We start from the raw sequence: 21020 nt of genomic DNA on the forward strand, positions 1-21020 counted from the left end.
CTTTAGCTTCCCACAATGATAAAATTCTGGGAATCTATTGTACACAATACCTTTTTGGTTTATAGTGCAAAAGGAAGAAATGTACATTGGTACATTACTCTTAACTAGACTACAGACCTTATTCACCTTTTATCTCTTTTAAACCTCCACTAATATGTACATGTGGTGCATGTAGTTCTTTGCAGTTTTCCACTGGGAAGGTTTGAATGTGTATTTGCTGGTATTGGTGCATACTGTAGCCAAGAGGCTGGCTCTCCCTCCATCCTATACCTTACTGGTTGTGATCCAGCTCTGCTATCACTGACAGGCTTATGTACCATTACCATTAGGTCAGTGGTTCTCAGCCAGAGGTGGTTTTGCCCCCTACACGATACTGGGAAATGTCTGGAGACATTTTTGGTTATCATAGCTTTAGCGGGTATGGTATGCTACTGGCTTTCAGTGGGTAGGGACCAGAGATACTGCTACACCTCCTGTAATGCTCAGGACACCCCCTGATAACAAAGAGTTATCTGGCCCCAGATGTCAGTAGTGCTGAGGCTGAGAAACTCCACTGTAAGAGATGATTATTTTGGGGAAGCAGGAGGCAGACACCTTAGGAATCTGTTCCTGGTGATTTGTTCTTATGAATAGCCTCCTTCCCCTACCTTTAAATTCTTTTCTTCCTGATGTTTGGGGAAGAGAACTTTGTCTCCACTTGTAATGGCTTTCTCCCAACTTTTCCTTACAGGTTTTCAAAAATACCTGGCAACAGATACGGAAATTAATTCTATAACTTTGTTGAAATGTTGAAAAAAGATGATTTCTGCATCCTAACCCTTGAACGACTTAAATTGGTGCCAGGTGGAGGACTCCTATCACCTTCTCTCAGAACAAAATCAGATCATTCTGTTGTCTTAGTTTGTATATTTTCTGTGACTTGAAATAAACTTTGAACACAATTTTAGTATACTGCAAACTGATATGCATAACCTTTTTTGCTTTTAAAAGGCTGAACTCCAAGGGTGAAACCTCACACGTGTTTTCTACCCTTACTGCAATATTGTACTTTAATGTTGCATAGCTGTTTTTCCTTTTAAGTTAACCATTTATTCTTCTTAATGATATTTGAGAATTTCTCAGAAACAGGGTTTTCTGGAACTTAGTTTTTGCTTAGTTTGCTTCCAACAGGAATAATAATATTTGCCCTTTGAGAACTTGCTAGAGCTTCTGAGTCTACTCAGAAAATAGCATGTGCTTACAGCTGTAAAATGGTCAGAAGGCCAGCAAAGCAAAGAGCCTACATAGCAGAGCAGTGTATTTAGTCTAGAAAAATCCAAATATAAAAATGTATTTTTTGGTCAGTACCAGGAAGGGGACGACAGAGGATGAGATGGTTGGATGGCATCACCAACTCAGTGGACATGAGTTTGAGTAAACTCTGGGAGTTGGCAATGGACAGGAAGGCCTGGCATGCTGCAGTTCATAGGATCACAAAATTGGACAAGACTGAATGACTGAACTGAAATGAACTAAAGTCTATTCACATACATAGTTCAGAGTTAAGACAAGGACGATGTATGATCACTGGTTTTAATGTGTCAGCAACACAAGAGACTGTTGACATTTTCTTGTTCTAAAACTTTTCAGTCTGGGTAGTTAACTTTAAAAGTTTAGAAAGCTACTAATTTTTCCTATGTTCAAGATGAAATAAACACTGAACAGACAAACAATACATTTCATCTTGCCTTCTAAATAATTACTAATCTGCAGCCCTATCCAGTAACCAGATTTATTCTGGGAAATTAAAACATAGAAATTCTAAAATTTTTACATTTATATTTTTCTCATTTATTTCAAAAGGACCAAATGTATAAGCAGTCAGATTGCCCATTAGGCCTGACCCTGCCTTCTTCCTTTCAGATGGGTGTGAACACAGTCAGTGCCACTGGCTATAACCTACAGCTCTTCCGGCCTAGTATTCTCTCTCATAGTGGCATTAAGGAGAAACATGATTTATCTGCATCAGGCCAACCTCAAGAGGTTAAGAGGTGCCTTAATAATTAGTAAAGTTCCACTGGAACTACTCCTGAGTCTGTTTATATTCTCAAAGTCCTAGCCTCTGCGTTAGGATTATGGTCAAGTGAATTAAAAACCTGCCATAGGTGTAGAGAATGTAATAGCATATTGCTTACATGTCAAGCAAAAGAATGCAAAGATAATCAAAATTATGAGGGACATTAAAATTGAGAGATTTTCTACTCATATATAAGCATTGACTACAACAAAAGTTTACTGAGAAAGATACTCGATAATTGCAACCTAGGAAGAAAAACTTGATCAAAACAGCTGAGAAGCTTTCTAGGTAGCCTGCTCATCCCTAATTTGGGCTTAGATGTTGATTGTATGTAGGATTTATTATTATCATTACCTTTTCTGCTAGCTTCCATGAACATTCTAGGCCTTGATATGTTGATTTTAGCAGCAGCCATGTCTTGAAGTGTCAAGATATTGAGACATCAAGACCAAGAATACAGTCTTTCTCCTTAGGAACACATTATAATAAGTTTTAAGGAACACTAAGATTCCAAATCAGACTCATTGGAGATCAAATTATAATTTGGTCAGCAGTTGTCTAACAGGAACCAAATCATCAAGGCTGCAGTGTGCATGTTCCTGAAGCCTTATTAAATTTAAATTAGCTGAAATCCAGGAAATTGGTAACAGCAGGGGTATCCCAATCTATTCTCTTGGAAACATCCATTAGTATTTTTTCTTGATGTCCAGTTAATACATGAAACACAATTAGCTACCATGAGTTCATGACCTTCCTTTATTTTGTTCAGACTAGTGACTGAAAAAATCAGTTTTTCTAATCCTTCAAGTCATGTAGATTTCTGGAGAATTAGAAGCAATCATTCATTTTTGGTCACAACGGTAGAGAGAGAGGTGCACTAATGTTAATTCAGTAGAAACATTCTTGTAAATCTTATGATTTGAATTGTCTTTGAGCACAACAAAATGTGTATTATTTTTCCTCTTTTAAGGGCCCCAGTCTTCTTTCCTTCTACTGATTCACTGTGACTACTGACACCCCAGAGCCAGGTGGATGGAAGAAATAAAAGAGTATTTTGATAGGAGAAAGAAAAGCATTTTGCTTATGTTACTGAACAATTCCTTAATAGGTACGTAGGAGCCAAGGAAATGTTGTCAAAATTTTAAATTATCTTTGTAAGACAAGACATTAATAACTCCCCTTGATTAAAATGGTAATAAAGAGTCCTTGTTGACTAAATAATCATCCTAAGATGGAGTTCAAGTTTTCACAATTATTTCCAACAGAACAAGGCAAGCTAATGACAACATAGCTGTCTTTCAATTATGATACAATTTCAGTTATGATTAGCATACTTTCAAGATTATCTTTCCTAAATGGAGAGCCTAGATAAAGTAACAAATGATTTATTCATTAAACAGAAAAATCCTTCATTTTTTGATAAGCAAAAATGAGTAAAGCATAAGTTGCCGTTCACACTGGATAAGATCATGTTTAACAGAATGTACATACTGTTATATAGGGATTGAGTTCTTGGTAATTTTATGTTTGTTGTTTTACTATTTATGTTTATTATATTTTGTCATTAATTCTTTAATAAATTTTTATTTGAAAAAAAATCACCTTACTTAGAAATTTTCTTGGTGGGTAGGAGGACTAGGAGAATGACCCAGAGTCCAGGATATGGTTAACACTTGGAATCAACAAAATCACCCGAGGTTAAATTATGTAACTGTCAACTGCATCTGCTATCAGGCCTTGCTGCAATCAGGACATTCCAGAAGGATTTACAGTGAATTTCCAAAGAAAGAATCCATGGGCTTTGCAATTATGATAACTACTAAAGTTCTTAGGTCCATGAAGCTCAGTGATGACTAAGTTGAATCCAATCAAAAATGAGTGCCAGGGACTTGAGCCTTGAAAGAAACATGTTACTGTCTTTAAGTGGTTGCCTCAACCTGACCAAACCAAGTAAATTGTTGACGATGAAGAGACTTAAATGCAGATTACTATCCTTATTCCTATAACTCAGAAATTTTCTTTGTTGAAGTAGAATTGAACCTTCCTAGGATCCAGGCTGGAGTACTGGTGACAGCATTTGCTCAGGCTCTTTGCCAAAGTCTGGGGACCACATAGGAAGACTCCCACCGCCGACCTGCAAGAAGAGAATGGTAGCCAGAGCTAGAAGGCAGCAAAGGCTGCTGATGGTTTGTGGGAATGTTTTCCACCTCTGCTATGCCTCTCCTCCCACCAACCTTACATAAAAACTCAGTCATTGATGGTCTGACGTTCTTCATGTTCATCTCACCTTTTCTGTTTACAATCCCCAATATGCTCCCAGCCCTTAACCCTCTCAGTACTTAGCCTTGCCTATTCTACTGAGCACACCCATAGGATATGGAGAGCAGTGCCCTATGAACTATTGGACTCTAAAGCCAGGCTGTCTAGGTTCTAATCCCTGTACTGACATTTGTCCCAGCTGTATGACTTTAGGCAAGTTTCTTAATCTCTCTTTCACCATTCCCCCCGACCCTGTAAAATGGGGATAAAAATAGTATCCAGCTCATAGTCTTGTTTGGAGGTTTAAACAAAAACAACATGTGTAAAGCAATTAGAAAAATGCCTGGCACATAGCAAGTGCTTATGTTAGCTGCTGTTAAAGCCATCCAGTGTTTTCTCACATTGAAGAGGTGGTGATTCTTCTTGCCAAAGATACTCTTTCTAACTAGGCTCTGGGCCTCACTCTCTCCTTCCTTCCCTCATATCTTCCTCTCCTCTCTTTTATTTGAAATGTAATTCCCATGACATAACATTCATCCTTTTAGAGTGTGCAGCTGGTGCTTTTTAGTTGTGCAAAATCACAAGCAAAACCAAGTTGTGCAAAATCTGAGAACATTTTCATCTCAAAAAACCCATACACATTAGCAGTCATTTGCCATTTTCTGCCAACTGCCCCCACCCCTGCCCTAGATAATCAAATCTACTTCCTGTCTCTAGATTTGCCTAATCTGGAATCAAATGATATGTGGTCTTTTGTGTTGGATTTCTTGCACTTACTGTACTGTTTTCAAGGTTCACCCATGTTGTAGCATATAACAGTACTGCATTCCTTTTTACAACTGAATAATATTCCCTTGTGTGAATATATCACATTTTGTTTATCCATTCATCTGTTGATGGACACTTTTGTTTCCACACTTTTTGGCTATTTTACATACATTCATACACAAGTTTGTGTGTGGACATATGTTTTCATTTCTTTTGGGTATATACTTAGGAGTCAAAATGCTGAGTCATGTAGTGATGGAATTTAACATTTTGAGGAAATGCCAGAGTTTCCCCAAAGTGGTGCACTGTTTCACATTCCCATAAACAATGTGGGAGAAACCCCTTTTGCATGTTTATTTTGCATGTTTATTTTATTCCTATCTACTGGCTCCTGATCTGTCTATAAATATGGTTAGATCATCCTTAAACTGAGCATTCGCTGGACCCTGCCATTCCTCCAACAGTGCTGACAACACTCCTCTAATAACGTCCTCTCTTTCTGTGACACTGCTTCTCCACTCTCCTAATTCTTCCCTGGTTCATCTTTCTCTTTTCCCACATAATGTAAGCATTCCTTAATGCAGCTTCAACTATGGTCAACCTGAAATAATAATTAACATAATCTCTTGTTTATATGCTGCTTTCCAGTTTACAGGGCATTTTTTATATATTGTCTTGCCTATTATTCATGACAATCCTGCAAGTGAGTAGAGCAGGCACTTACTAATATAAACCCCATTTACAGATGAGGAATCTGAAGTTCAGAATTTTCTTTCTAGCTCAGGTTTCCAGAACTGGAATCTAATACAATCAGCTTAATCTCCTTCCCATCTGAATGGCTGATTTTATGACTGATTTTCATGTTCCAGCATGTCTCAAAACCCCTCAGAAAACTGAGGTCAGGTCATCAGTTTTTTAGTTTTGTGCTCAGTCATGTTAGACTCTGCCACCTCATGGACTGTAGCCCGCCAAACTTCTCTGTCCATGGGATTCTCCAGGCAAGAATACTGGAGTGGGTTGCCATGCCCTCCTCTAGGAGATCTTCCTGACCAGGGATTAAACCCACGTCTCCTGCAGCTCCTGCCTTGCAGGTGGTTTCTTTACTACTGAGCCACTGGAGAAGCCCATATGTAGTGGTGTATATCTGTTAATCCCATACTCCCAATTTATTCCTCCCCCTCCCCTTTCCCCTTTGGTAACCATAAGTTTGTTTTCTATCTTTGAGTCTATTTCTGTTTTATAAATAAGTTCATTTGTACCATAGTTTTTAGATTCCACATATAAGTGATATTATATCTTTGTCTGACTTATTTTGCTTAGTATGGTAATCTCTAGGTCCCTCCATGTTGCTGCAAATGGCATTATCTGAGTAGTATTCCATTGTGTGTGAGTATGTGTATCACACCCTCTTTATCCATTCATCTTTCAATATTTAGGTTGCTTTCATGTCTTGACTATTGTAAACAGTGCTGTTATGAACATTGGGATTGCATGTATATTTGCAAATTAGACTTTTCTCTGGATATATGCCGCAGAGTGGGATTGCTGAATCATATGGTAACTCTAGTTTTAAAGAGACCTCCATACTGCTTTCCATAGTGGCTTTAATTTATATTCCCACTAATACTGTCAGAGGATTTCCTTTTCTTCATACCCTCTCCAGCATTTGCTACTTGTAGACATTTTGATGATGGCCATTCTGACTGGTCAGAGAAGGTGATGGCACCCCACTCCAGTACTCTTGCCTGGAAGATCCCATGGACGGAGGAGCCTGGTAGGCTGCAGTCCATGGGGTCGCGAAGAGTAAGACACGACTGAGCAACTTCACTTTCATGCATTAGAGAAGGAAATGGCAACCCACTCGTGTTCTTGCCTGGAGAATCCCAGGGATGGCGGAGCCTGGTGGGCTGCCATCTATGGGGTCACACAGAGTCGGACATGACTGAAGCAACTTAGCAGCAGCAGCAGCAGCATTCTGACTGGTGTGAAGTGATACTTCATTTTTAGTTTTGATTTGCATTTCTCTAACAATTAGCAATGCTGAGAATCTTTTCATGTGCCTGTTGGTCACCTGTATGCCTTCTCTGCAAAAATGGCTATTTAGGTCTTCTGCCCATTTTTTAATAGAGTTGTTTTTTTGATATTGAGTTGTATAAGCTGTCTGTATATTTTGAAAAGTAAGCCCTTGTCAGTTGCACTGCTTGGAAATATTTTCTCCCGGATATTTATCTTTTCATTTTGTTTATGGTTTCCTTTGCTGTGCAAAAGCTTTGAAGCTTGATATGATCCTATTTTTTTTTTTTTGCTTTTATTTCTTTTGCCTTGGGAGCCTGATCTAAGAAAATATTACCATGATTTATGTCCAAGAATGTTTTACCTAGATTCTCTTCTAGGAGTTTTATGGTGTCGTGTTTTACATTTTAGTCTTTAAGCCATTTTGAATTTATTTTTGTGTATAGTATGAGGGAGCATTCTAACTTCATTCATTTACCTGAAGCTGTCCAGCTTTCCCAACACTATTTGCTGAAAAGAATGTCTTTTTTCCATTGTATATTCTTGCTTCCTTTGTCAAAAATTAACTGGCCCTAAGTGTGTGGGTTTATTTCTGGGCTCTCTGTTCTGTCCCATTGATCTATATGTTTGTGCCAATACCAAGATGTTTTGATTACTGTAGCTTTGTAGTATTATCTAAAGTCTGGGAGAGTTATTCCTCCAGCTTTGTTATTTTTCTTCAGAATTGCTTTGGCCCAAAACAATGCATTTGAATGGTTCTAGTTCTCTCTTTTATTTGGTAATACAGCCAGAACTGAGTTTCTTTGCCTCACTGTTCGAATGCAGGTGGGGACAACAAACGTCTTCTCATCAATTACAAGATCAAGACCCCTATTTGGCTGAAATCTCAGATGAAATTTTCTCACTTTTAAGCAAGAATCTAAGATTGGTACAAATAGTTTTGGCCCCAGAAATCTTTTCCCAAGAGTGTTCAACATGCTGTAATACTTTTCCTAAACCTAATTCTGCAAAATCAACCAACTAGAGGAGAATACACTTACTTGGGGTGAGCGGTAGCTATTGTAGAGAACTCATTGTCCCACATAGGTCTCCCAAAGAAAGTTTTCTGTTTCAGACCTGTCAGGATGTCATTGGCCTTATCAAAGTTTAGTGCTGCATGACCAGCCTGGAGTTGGAGAAATAGGAAGTTAGAAAAAGCAGGTCCTGATAGCTGCCCTTCCTTCAGCCACTTTTAAACTTGGGTGTGAAGGTGAGAGCAGGTAGGAAATCATAAGATATGATTATTTCTGCTCAGCATGCATTATGTTTTATCTGTCCTTCATCTTAGGGAATTAGTGTGTTGTTTGAACTCACAAAGTTGCTGTCCCATCCGGTGAGGAAGAGACGGTAGTTTAGAAAACCCACTTTGCCTAATTCCTCCATGTCCTGTTCCAGGGAAGCCAATAGGTCATTGAACCAAGCAAAAGCACCCATCTCCCTGCAGATCCAGTAGAAATAGATCTGAAATCAGCAAAAGAGAATATAGCCTTATTAAGTGCCTCTTACAATGTGCACTATGGTGACATGATTATGCACATATATACTATATTTGTTGATCAAGTCTAAGAGTGACCTGGAAAAAATCACTTCTACAGAGCTGCTGACCTCAAGTGGCATTAATGTCCAGAGTCCTGACAACTTCCCTTATGGAAAGAGCTTCCCTTATGGAAACATCAGCTTCAGTTCAAGGTGCTTTTAAACTCCAGTTGAAGATGAAGACCCAGTTCTTATGGCAAGTCTGCAGAAGCAGATGCCTTGGCTGGGAGAAGTGATCACTTACTCTCGTAACTCCAGGGAGAGGTTACTCTCTAATTGTAAAATGCTTAGCCCATGAAAACCGTGGACCTGTCAGGCTCAGATCAGATGAAAAATGGTACTCAGGAGTGTACCTTTTGTGTTTTGAGGTTGTGATCTGCATGCTTAAATTTGTACCAGATGGATTTCAAGATAGAAGCAAAGGGGGTAACCCCAATTCCTGCTCCAACCAACACAGCCACTTCATACTGGAAAACATCCTCACTGACAGTGCCAAAAGGTCCATCCACCTGGATCCTGGCAGAAGGCAAAAGACAATGGGCAAAAGTGAAGTCTCACCTCTACCTGCAACCTCAAACGTCCTCCCAGAGGCATAACTGCTCCACGGCTCATTGTTGCTTGTTTATTTTAATCATATTCCATTTTTACCAGACTTAAGGTTCAGTGAGGAATTACTTTCTCTTTTCTGCCTGCTGCGTTCTGGTCTGGGTCTCTATTGCTCTTAAGGACCTACCTGGGAACTGGTGAATACTGTTGTTCAAAAGTCCTTATGAGATTTTCTGTCCAGTCCCCCACTGCTCGGATATGAATGGAGAAGAAGTCTTCCTCTGGAGCAGAGGTCAGGGTAAAGGGATGCCACTCCAGGCTAGAGATTGAGGGGCAATTAACAAAAATATACTGTCCCACTTCCATACTGAAGCCATGCTTGTGCATCTGCAATTCCAAAACTTTGGATGGGTGCATGACAACCTATGAACGAAGCACAGAGGCCAAGAGGCAAATTCAAATGGTGACAGGGGCAAGCAGATAAAGTAAATGAGTAAAGCTGGAGGGCTGGTGATGACAGTAAATTGCAAACAGAACTCCTTTCTGAATGGGGCAGCAATTACCAAGTCCAGGCAATGGTTGCACTATGGAGCAGAGATTCAGCATTATCAAGTTGCTTGATTCTTCAAGAGAGGCTAAAAATGCCAGTTTTAAATTGAAGCATAGTTGATTTACAATATTGTGTTAGTTTCAGGTATACAGCAAAGTGATTCAGTTATTTTTCAGATTAAATTCCATTCTATCTTGTTACAAAATATTGAATACAGTTCCCTGTGCTATAACTGGATAAGCTGGAAAACCAACAAGAAATGACGTTTTTTTGATGTGAAAGCCTCCATCCAGGTTTCTAAATGTTAGCGACCAATTCGACTTTCTAAACAATCGGTGTAAGGGTCAAACAAAATACGTCTGTGGGCTAGATTGTTGTTGTTGTTGTTCTAGTTCATTTGCTCAATCATGTCTGACATTTTGCAACCCCATGGACATGCCAGGATTCCCTGTCCTTCACCATCTCCTGGAGTTTGCCCAAACTCATGTCCATTGAGTCGGTGATGCTATCCAACCATCTCATCCTTTGTCATCCCCTTCTCCTCCTGCCCTCAATCTTTTCCCAGCATCAGGGTCTTTTCCAATGAGTTGGCTCTCCGTATCAGGTGGCCAAAGTGTTGGAGAAGGGAATGGCTACCCACTCCAGTATTCTTGCCTGGTGAATCCCATGGACAGAGGAGTCTGACAGGCTACAGAGATATGGTGTAGACTGCCTGTTAGCAACTTCTGACATAGACCCATGCTGATGATTTCTGCCAAACCTCTCCAGTTCTGTCCAGCACCAGAGGAACTCAAATATATTGCCCTCAAGTTCTTTTTTATTCCTGTGAAGGTGACAACATGGCAATTTATTTCTATAATCAGGAAGAACAGAACTCTTAGCACAGCAAGAAGAAAGTGCATATTCTTTACCTTGGTAATCACAACCTTCTGCTGAGAGCGGTAAAATCTGAGGATCCTTTCAAAGATGTAAAGAATGCCTGGTGCAAGGATCCATTTCCAAGACTGCACACAGAGACAATAAAAAGTGAGGTTACACACTAATCTCTTATCTAGGATTTATTTGTGTAGCAGTTCATTCTTTCATTCAACAAATAAATATTTTTGAGTGATGTGTATCATTTTTAAGCCACTAATTTCACCCAAACTTGAAGACGGAAATGGAAAGGAGTAATCTACAACAGTTTTATTAATCTATTACTCATAAAGCAGATCATTTCCTGAAATTTTACAGGTCTCACCAGGAAATGAGAAAAGCAGAGAAATAAACTACTTGGTAATAATATATATTTTAAAATTATATTTAAAGTTTAATTTTTAGAATCTAAGGCTGGGACTTCCTTGGCAGCCCAGTGGTTGGGACTTCACCTTCCAATCCAGGAGGCATGGTTTCAATCCCTGGTCAAGGAGCTAAGATCCTGCATGCCTCTCAGTCAAAAAATCAAAACATGAAACAGAAGAAATGCTGTAAAGACTTTAAAAAAAAAAGAACTGAAGACTCTCTTCCAGGACAACTTGTCCAATCTGAAAAGCCAACAAAGAAGGTTGATGTGAAATAGAAGCAGATGATTAAAAACAAGGCAAACAAAAAAGTGTGTGGCTCACACTATTGATAACAGCAATATATAAAGCTTGGTATTTATTCATCACCTCTTTTCTCAGGTGCTCAAAACATCTAACATAGTAATACACTTTTTATCTTGTCTACTTAAAAAAAAAAAAAAAAAAGCCTTTCTATTCCTTAGATCTTCTCAAAGGCAGAAGGTTGCTTCCATACCCACAGGGGCTTCTAAAAATGTGTTTCCCAGCAATGCTAAGTCATGTTATTTTTTGCACAATTGCTCAATCACAATACATTGGTACTCTGTGGAAAGAGATTTCTTATGCTGTCTCAGGCAAGATACTTCCTTGGGTATCTCTGGGGAAAAAAGGGGCAGAGACAGGGCCAGTAAACCTGAGAAGGGGCATATTAAAATTTGATGCTACCTCTTATTTGGAAAAAAAATCCCCAGATGATTCAGAAGACATGAAAAAATATATTTAAGAAGTGGCTAGTCACCAATGGGGAGGGGAATGTTAGCTTTGAAAGTAATCAGAGAAAATAAATATTAAAACAAAATAGCATATTAGCCTCTCAAATTGGAAAACAGCTTTAAACAATGATGCCCACCATTAACTGGGATGCACAGAAATAGATGTGCACCATTCACATGTGTACCTGGGAAGTACAAATAAGTAGCATCTTCCCAAAGAGAAATTTGGCAACACATCTAACAGCCTTGAAAGCATTCATTCTCTTTGACACAGGAATTTTACTCCTAGGAAATGGAGCATAAAGGAATAATTAAGGCATGCACAAAGTACATGAGTATAGTCATGACTATTTATTAAGGGAAAAAATGATAAAAATGGCATACTATATAGATTTTTTTTTTTGGAGACTAAACTGTCTTTTCTTAATTTTATTTATTTTTGTATTGAGATATAATTGACATATAACATATTAGCTTTATGTGTACAACATAATGATTTAATATTTGTAAATATTGCAAAATGATCACCACAGTACCTCTAGTTAACCTTCTGCACCATGCATGGTTACAAAAATTTTTTTCCTGTGATGAGAAAGCCTAAGATTCACTTTCTTGGTACCTTTCAAATATCCTGTACAGTATTATTAATTATAGTCACCATGTACATTAAGTCCTCAGAACTTACTTCATAACTGGAAGTTTGTACCTTTTCACTACTTTCACCCATTTAGCCTACTCCCCAACCCCTGCCTCTGATAACCACCAGTCTGTTCTCTGTATCTATAAGCTTCTTTTTTCCTTTTTTTTAAAAGTAGAGTCCCGAGAAAAACTATTAAAAATTCCAATATATGGAGGCTGAACAACACGCTGCTGAATAACCAACAAATCACAGAAGAAATCAAAAAGAAATCAAAATATGTATAGAAACAAATGAAAACACAACAACCCAAAACTTATGGGACACTGTAAAAGCAGTGCTAAGGGGAAGGTTCATAGCAATACAGGCATACCTCAAGTAACAAGAAAAAAATCAAATAAATAACCCAACTCTACACCTAAAGCAACTAGAAACGGAAGAAATTAAGAACCCCAGGGTTAGTAGAAGGAAAGAAATCTTAAAAAATTAGGGCAGAAATAAATGCAAAAGAAACAAAGAGACCATAGCAAAAATCAACAAAGCCAAAAGCTTGTTCTTTCAGAAGATAAATAAAATTGACAAACCATTAGCCAGACTCACCAAGAAACAAACGGAGAAAAATCAAATCAAAATTAGAAATGAAAATAGAGAGATCAAAACAGACAACATAGAAATACAAAGGATCATAAGAGACTACTATCAGAAACTATATGCAAATAAAATGGACAACTTGGAAGAAACGGACAAATTCTTAGAAAAATAGAACTTTCCAAAACTGAACCAGGAAGAAATAGAAAATCTTAACAGACCCATCACAAGCACGGAAATTGAAACTGCAATCAGAAATCTTCAAGCAAACAAAAGCCCAGGACCAGATAGCTTCACAGCTGAATTCTACCAAAAATTGAGAGAAAAGCTAACACCTATCCTACTCAAAATCTTCCAGAAAATTGCAGAGGAAGGTAAACTGCCAAACTCATTCTATGAGGCAACCATCACCCTAATATCAAAACCAGATAAAGATGCCACAAAAAAAGAAAACTACAGGCCAATATCACTGATGAACATAGATGCAAAAATCCTTAACAAACTCCTAGCAAACAGAATCCAACAACATATTAAAAGATCATACATCATGACCAAGTGGGCTTTATCCCAGGGAAGCAAGGATTCTTCAATATCCACAAATCAATCAACATAATACAACACATTAACAAATTGAAAGATAAAAACCATATGATTATCTCAATAGATGCAGAGAAAGTCTTTGACAAAATTCAACATCCATTTATGACAAAAAAAAAAAACCCTCCAGAAAGCAGGAATAGAAGGAACATACCTCAACATAATAAAAGCTATATATGACAAACCCACAGCTAACATTATCCTCAATGATGAAAAATCGAAAGCATTTCCCCTAAAGTCAGGAACAAGGCAAGGGTGCCCACTCTCACCACTACTATTCAGCATAGTTTTGGAAGTTTTGGCCACAGCAATCAAAGCAGAAAAAGAAATAAAAGGAATCCATATTGGAAAAGAAGAAGTAAAACTCTCACTGTTTGCAGATGACATGATCCTCTACACAGAAAACCCTAAAAACTCCACCAGAAAATTACTAGAGCTAATCAATGAATATAGTAAAGTTGCAGGATATAAAATCAACACACGGAAATCCCTTGCATTCCTATACACTAACAATGAGAAAACAGAAAGAGAAATTAAGGAAACAATCACATTCACCATTGCAACGAAAAGAATAAAATACTTAGGAATATATCTACCTAAAGAAACAAAGGCCTATATATAGAAAACTATAAAACACTGGTGAAAGAAATCAAAGAGGACACAAATAGATGAAGAAATATACCGTGTTCATGGATGAGAAGACTCAATACAATGAAAATGAGTATACTACCCAAAGCAATCTATAGATTCAATGCAATCCCTATCAAGCTACCAATGGTATTTTTCACAGAACTAGAACAAATAATTTCAGTTTGTATGGAAATACAAAAAACCTCGAATAGCCAAAGCAATCTTGAGAAAGAAGAATGGAACTGGAGGAATCAACCTGCCTGACTTCAGGCTCTACTACAAAGCCAGTCATCAAGACAGTATGGTACTGGCAGAAAGACAGAAATATAGATCAATGGAACAAAGTAGAAAGCCCAGAGATAAATCCATGCACCTATGGACACCTTATATTTGGCAAAGGAGGCAAGAATATACAATGGAGAAAAGGCAATCTCTTTAACAAGTGGTGCTGGGAAAACTGGTCAACCACTTGTAAAAGAATGAAACTAGAACACTTTCTAACACCATGCACAAAAATAAACTCAAAATGGATTAAAGATGTAAATGTAAGACCAGAAACTATAAAACTCCTAGAGGAAAACATAGGCAAAACACTCTCCAACATAAATCACAGCAGGATCCTCTATGACCCACCTCCCAGAGTAATGGAAATAAAAGCAAAAATAAACAAATGGAACCTAATTAAAATTAAAAGCTTTTGCACAACAAAGGAAACTATAAGCAAGGTTAAAAGACAGCCTTCAGAATGGGAGAAAATAATAGCAAATGAAGCAAGTGACAAAGAATTAATCTCAAAAATATACAAGCAACTCCTACAGCTCAATTCCAGAAAAATAAATGACCCAATCAAAAAATGGGCCAAAGAACTAAACAGACATTTCTCCAAAGAAGACATACAGATGGCTAACAAACACATGAAAAGATGCTCAACATCTCTCATTATCAGAGAAATGCAAATCAAAACCACAATGAGGTACCATTTCATGCCAGTTAGAATGGCTGCTATCCAAAAGTCTACAAACAATAAATGCTAGAGAGGGTGTGGAGAAAATGGAATCCTCTTACACTGCTGGTGGGAATGCAAACTAGACAGCCACTATGGAGAACAGTGTGGAGATTCCTTAAAAAACTGGAAATAGAACTGCCATATGACACAGCAATCCCACTGCTGGGCATACACACCGAGGAAACCAGAATTGAAAGAGACACGTGTACCCCAATGTTCATTGCAGCACTGTTTATGATAGCCAGGACATGGAAGCAACCTAGATGTCCATCAGCAGACGAATGGATAAGAAAGCAGTGGTACATATACACAATGGAGTATTACTCAGCCATTAAAAAGAATACATTTGAATCAGTTCTAATGAGGTGGATGAAACTGGAGCGTATTATACAGAGTGAAGTAAGCCAGAAAGAAAAACACCAATACAGTATACTGACACATATATATGGAATTTAGAAAGATGGTAATGACAACCCTGTATGCGAGACAAAAAAAGAGACACAGATGTATAGAATGGTCTTTTGGACTCTGTGGGAGAGGGCAAGGGTGGGATGATTTGGGAGAATGACACTGAAACATGTATATTATCATATGTGAAATGAATCACCAGTCCAAGTTCGATGCATGATACAGGGTGCTCGGGGCTGGTGCACTGGGATGACTCAGATGGTACGGGGAGGGAGGTGGGAGGGGGATTCAGGATGGGGAACACATGTACACCTGTGGTGGATTCATGTCAATGTATGGCAAAATGAATACAATATTGTAAAGTAATTAGCCTCCAATTAAAATAAATTTATATTAAAAAAATTTTTAAATAAGATATTATAGCTAATAAAAAAAAGAAGAAGATGATTACTGGGGTTTCCCTGATGGCTCAGTGGCAAAGCATTTGCCTGCCAATGCCGAAGATGGGGTTCAATCCCTGATCCGGGAGGATCCCACGTGGTGAAGAGCAATGAAGTCCATGTCTCACAACCACTGAGTCTGTGCTCTAGAGCCCGTGGTCTGAACCAAGAGAGACCACCGAAATAAAGCCCATGCACTGCGACTAGAGATAGGATTCCCCACTTGCCGCAACTAGAGACAAGCCCAAGCAGTGACAAAGACCCAGCACAGCCAAAAATAAATAAAGTTACAAAAAAAAAAAAGTTGGAGGAGGGAATATCTCCCTTTTTCTTTAAAATAAAAGCAGGGAGGGTATCAATCACATCAAGAAAGAGCTCTTGGGACTTCCCTGTGAGCCAGTGGCTACTACCGAGCCTATGCTCTAGAGCCTGGGGACCACAGCTACTGAAACTCATGTGCCCTAGAGCCTGTGTTCCACAAGAGAAGGAACCACAATGGGAAGTGTGCACACCACAACTAGAGGGTAGCCCTCGCTCACTGGGACTAGAGAAAAGCCTGAGCCACAGTGAAGATCCAGAACAGTCAAAAATAAATAAATAAATTTATTTAAAAAGAAAGAAAATGGTAACTATAAAAGTCAGGCTATGTATTCATTTCAGGGGAATGAGAGGGCTTAGATTGGAGAGGAAAACCTGGAGAACGTTGTGGGGAGAGGAGTGCTTGCAAAGTTCTCTTTAGTAACTTGGGATGTAGTTACAAAGTTATTTGCCATAAGATGACTCATTAAGCCATACGTTTATTTTGTGTGGTTTTCTGTACCTGTGTTCACTTCACAATAAACTTAAAAAAAAAATAGAGTCCACATATGAGATCATACAGCATTTGTCTTTTTGTGTCTGACTTATTTTTACTTAGCACAATTAAAAATAAGTAATACCCTCAAGGTCATTAAAATTGACTAGGTGGGGGGAAAATGACAAAATGGTATACCATACGGCATTTTAAAAACAAATGCATGATACAGGATGCTCGGGACTGATGCACTGGGATGACCCAGAGGGATGGTATGCGGAGGGAGGTGGGAGGGGCTTCAGGATGGGAAACATGTGTACACCCGTGGTGGATTCATGTCGATGTATGGCAAAACCAATACAATATTGTAAAGTAATTAGCCTCCAATTAAAATAAATAAATAAAAAATAAAAATAAAAACAAATGCTGTGGGGAATTCCCTGTTGGTCCTGTGGTAAGGACTCCAAGCTTCTGCTGCAGCCAGCATAGGTTCAACCCCTGGTTGGAGAACTAAGCTTCTGCATGCAGTGCATTGCAACAACAAAAAAGTTTCAGAAGAATATTTGACAATATAGGAAAGGATCCATGATATAGATTAAAGAAAAAAATTATTACTTCTAGGTGGTAAAGAAATTTTTATTTTCTTCTAAATATTTTTCTGTATTTTCCAAATTTTCTACAATAAGCATGTGTTAATATTATTGTTATAATTTTTAAATGGGGAGACTATGAGAGAGTATTTTTGTGTGCGTTCATGAAAGAAATAAACCAATACATTCAAACAGATGGTAAAACTGATATTCTCTCCCTTTCAGTGTTACATGCCTAATCAAAGCAACTCCCAAGTTCTAAGTATACAACCAAATAGGCCAAATATACCTTTATCTCAGGTAATGGGAAAAGGATAGAAGCTGATGCTCAAGATAAGACAGGTAACTAACTACCTTAGCTAGTAAGGGACTAGTCAAGCTTTATAGCTTTCTGTCATTAAGGACCTCTTGTCTACTGGTCAAATAATATGAAAGGTGTCTGGTCATAGCCTACAAGTTCCACTGACTTTAGAAATGAAATGTGCTATTAAGATATGCGAGGTATGTCCTTTTAAAATTATTTTTAAAGTAGGTAATACACAGACATGTCATACAACTCAAAATTATGAAAGAGTATACAATAAAAAGTAAATCTCCCTTCCAGCCCTGTCCTCAGCTCCCCAAGGCAATCAATATTATTATTTTGTGAATCCTTTTGGAGAATATATATTTAAGTGAAAGTATTTCATTAAGTACAAGTGGTAGCAGACCATACACACTGCACTGCCTTTTTTATTTAACATCTTCCAGTAGTCATGTATGCATGTGAGAGTTGGACTATAAAGAAGGCTCAGCACTGAAGAACTGATGCTTTTGAACTGAGGTGTTGGCGAAGACTCTTGAGAGTCCCTTGGACTGCAAGGAGATCAAACCAGTCAATCCTAAAATCAATCCTGAATATTTATTGGAAGGACTGATGCTGAAGCTGAAACTCCAATACTTTGGCCACCTGATGCAAAGAGCCAACTCATTGGAAAAGACCCTGATGCTAGGAAAGATTGAAGGCAGGAGGGGAAGGGGATGGCAGAGGATGAGATGGTTGGATGGCATCACTGACTCAATGGACATGAGTTTGAGCAAGCTCTGGGAGATGGTGATGGACAGTGAAGCCTGGCGTGCTGCAGTCCATGGGGTCACAAACAGTCAGACATGACTGAGCAACTGAACAACAACAACATCTTAGAGACTGCTCCATATTCATATCTATAAAGCTACCTTTTTCTTTTCAATGTCTACAGAGTATGCCATTGTAGGAAAGTCCTATAATTTAAAGAGTCTACTGATGGGCACTTATTTTCAATCTTTTGCTCTATCAAGCAATGCTACAATGAATAATCTAATGCATGTAATTTAACACATATGCAAGCATATTTTAGAATAAATTCCTGGAAGTAGAATTTTAAAGCTTGGTAAATACTGTAAAATTACACTTGAAAGCAGCTTTATAGATTTACATGCTCACCAGCAATGCTTGAGAGCATTACCAACACAGCATGTGAGCAAAATCTTTGATCTTTGCTAATCTGTTAGGTTTATTTCTGTGATCACTTTGTTCATCTCCTCTACATCTTTCTTTTAATCAGGTTGGGCTATTATTGATTTCTATATTTGTATATTAGGAAATTAATTCATGGTCTGTGAATTGTAAATACTTTTCCTACTTGGTAATTTGTTACCTGTCTTTATTTATGATGGGGGTTTTGCAAAGAGAGAGGGAAACAATAAATAAATTTTAAGAAAATATATAATATCTTTCCTTTTCTGGCCTTGACCTTTTAAAAATGTTATTTAGAGTATTTTTACTAACACTCTAGTATTAGAAAAAATTCCCATGAGGACTTAGGGTACTTCTATGATGTCTTTCTTTTTTCAGAATTTAAATCCTTGATCAATGTATCTTGGACCATATTTTACTGTAAAGTGGAATACAGAGACAGCTTTTTTTTTAGATTTCCATCCTATCCTAAAGAAAATTATTGAATAATGCATCTTTTCTTCCAACTGATTTGAAATGTCAACTTTAGGGGATTCTTAAAAAAACATTTTTCCCTTTCTATATGAGGACTGAGCTATTGCTCTTAATTCTGTATGTGATTTAAAGATTTTAATTATCCTCAGAGCACTTTAAGACACCACAAGTCAAACTTTCCTTTCCATTCCTTCCTCAATCTAACATATTATGAACAAGCAAAGGTAAAACATAATAATATCTATGGTAATTAACTTGAGGCACACCTTAAGATTCCTGGAACCCAGTTTATTGATCATGCATGATTTAATAATAATTTCCAAGCATGTTCTTACAACAGCAAAGAAAGCCAACTTCAAGAATGTTTTAAAAATTAAATTGAGGAGGCTTCCAGTGTGTCCTCTGCAAGGTACCTTTGGCAAAATAGGACACTAAGCTCCCTGAGCTTCAGGTTCCCCATCCAAGGACTGAGGAGAAGATCTTCCTTCAGAGGGTCCTTTTTGGCATTTTATGAAATCATGAGGCAGCAGACTGTGACCAAGATGGTGGACTAGGAAGACCCTTAGCTCACCTCCTCCTACAGACACAACAACATTATAAATATTTACAGAGCAACTCTCTTTGAGAATTATCTAAAGACCAGCAGAAAAGATTTTCCACAACTAAAAATATAAAGAAATAACCAAAACGAAATGAGTAGGAGGGGTAGGGTCATGTTATAGTCACTTACCCAGGTGAATAACCCACAAACAGGAGAATGATTACAACCGCAGAGGCTCTCCTCAAGGAGAAAGAAATCTGAGCCCCACATTGGGCTCTCTGGCCTAGGGTCTTGTACTGGGAAGATGAACCCCTAGATTTTTTTTTTAGCTTTGAAGGCCAATGGGGCTTACTTTTGGAAGGCTACTGTTCTTGTAGAGCCTCTCAGAGAGGCAAGAGGTCATTGGAGCCCAACCTCTGGGATATAGACACTGGTGGCAGCCATTTGAGGAAGGTTGTTCTTCCACAAGGACACTGATGCTGGCAAGGGACATTTTGGAGTCCTACCGCTAGGCTATTAGTGCTGGGAGCTTACCCACCCACCAGTGGGCTGGCATTGATGTCCCCCCAGCAGCACAGGTAGTCACACTTGGACATGGACCCACCCAACAGCAGGCTGGCACCAACTCTGGGACCCCCCAGACTGTGAAGGCAGCCACATAGGAGATTCAGACCCCCAGTAGGTTGGCAGCCACCCCAAGAGGCAGGGTCTGGCAGTCAACTGGGCCAGAGGCCAATCATGTTTACCAGTATGCCCACAGGCCCACAGTAGTCAGCCTCATCACAACAGAAGAAACCATGCAACTCACAAAGGGGGTGCCCATACGGCATATAGTTCTGATGATCAGAGAGGCGTGTGCTACTGGACCTCAAAGGATGTCTCCTATATAAGGCTACTTCTTCAAGGTCAGGAAATGTAATTGACCTACCTAATACACAGAAATAAATAAAGAGAATTAGCCAAAATGAGGAGACAGAGGAATATGTCCCAGACAAATGAACAAGACAAAACCTCAGAAAAAC

General features: G+C 38.5%; 2 protein-coding genes across 7 annotated transcripts in view; one reads left to right on the forward strand and one right to left on the reverse strand.

Annotated features, from left to right (window-relative positions):
- The window catches only part of CSTF2 (cleavage stimulation factor subunit 2), a 31766-nt gene extending 30825 nt beyond the window's left edge, over positions 1–941 (forward strand). For all 6 annotated transcript variants that reach the window (XM_006059220.4, XM_006059216.4, XM_044937376.2 and 3 more), the window contains one exon: positions 731–941. The gene's annotated coding sequence lies outside the window, so the exon portion shown is untranslated. The remainder of the gene's footprint in view (positions 1–730) is intronic.
- A 2470-nt stretch (positions 942–3411) lies between these two features.
- NOX1 (NADPH oxidase 1) overlaps positions 3412–21020 on the reverse strand; it is a 35974-nt gene continuing 18365 nt past the window's right edge. Inside the window, exons 9-14 of the mRNA XM_006059222.4 lie at positions 10679–10771; positions 9405–9640; positions 9025–9187; positions 8450–8596; positions 8137–8261; positions 3412–4190 (exon numbers count right to left, since the gene is read on the reverse strand). Of these exons, the coding sequence (XP_006059284.3) occupies positions 4064–4190; positions 8137–8261; positions 8450–8596; positions 9025–9187; positions 9405–9640; positions 10679–10771 (891 nt within the window). The 3' untranslated portion in view covers positions 3412–4063. The remainder of the gene's footprint in view (positions 4191–8136; positions 8262–8449; positions 8597–9024; positions 9188–9404; positions 9641–10678; positions 10772–21020) is intronic.

Source organism: Bubalus bubalis, chromosome X (assembly GCF_019923935.1).
Source record: "Bubalus bubalis isolate 160015118507 breed Murrah chromosome X, NDDB_SH_1, whole genome shotgun sequence".
NCBI lineage: Eukaryota > Metazoa > Chordata > Mammalia > Artiodactyla > Bovidae > Bubalus > Bubalus bubalis.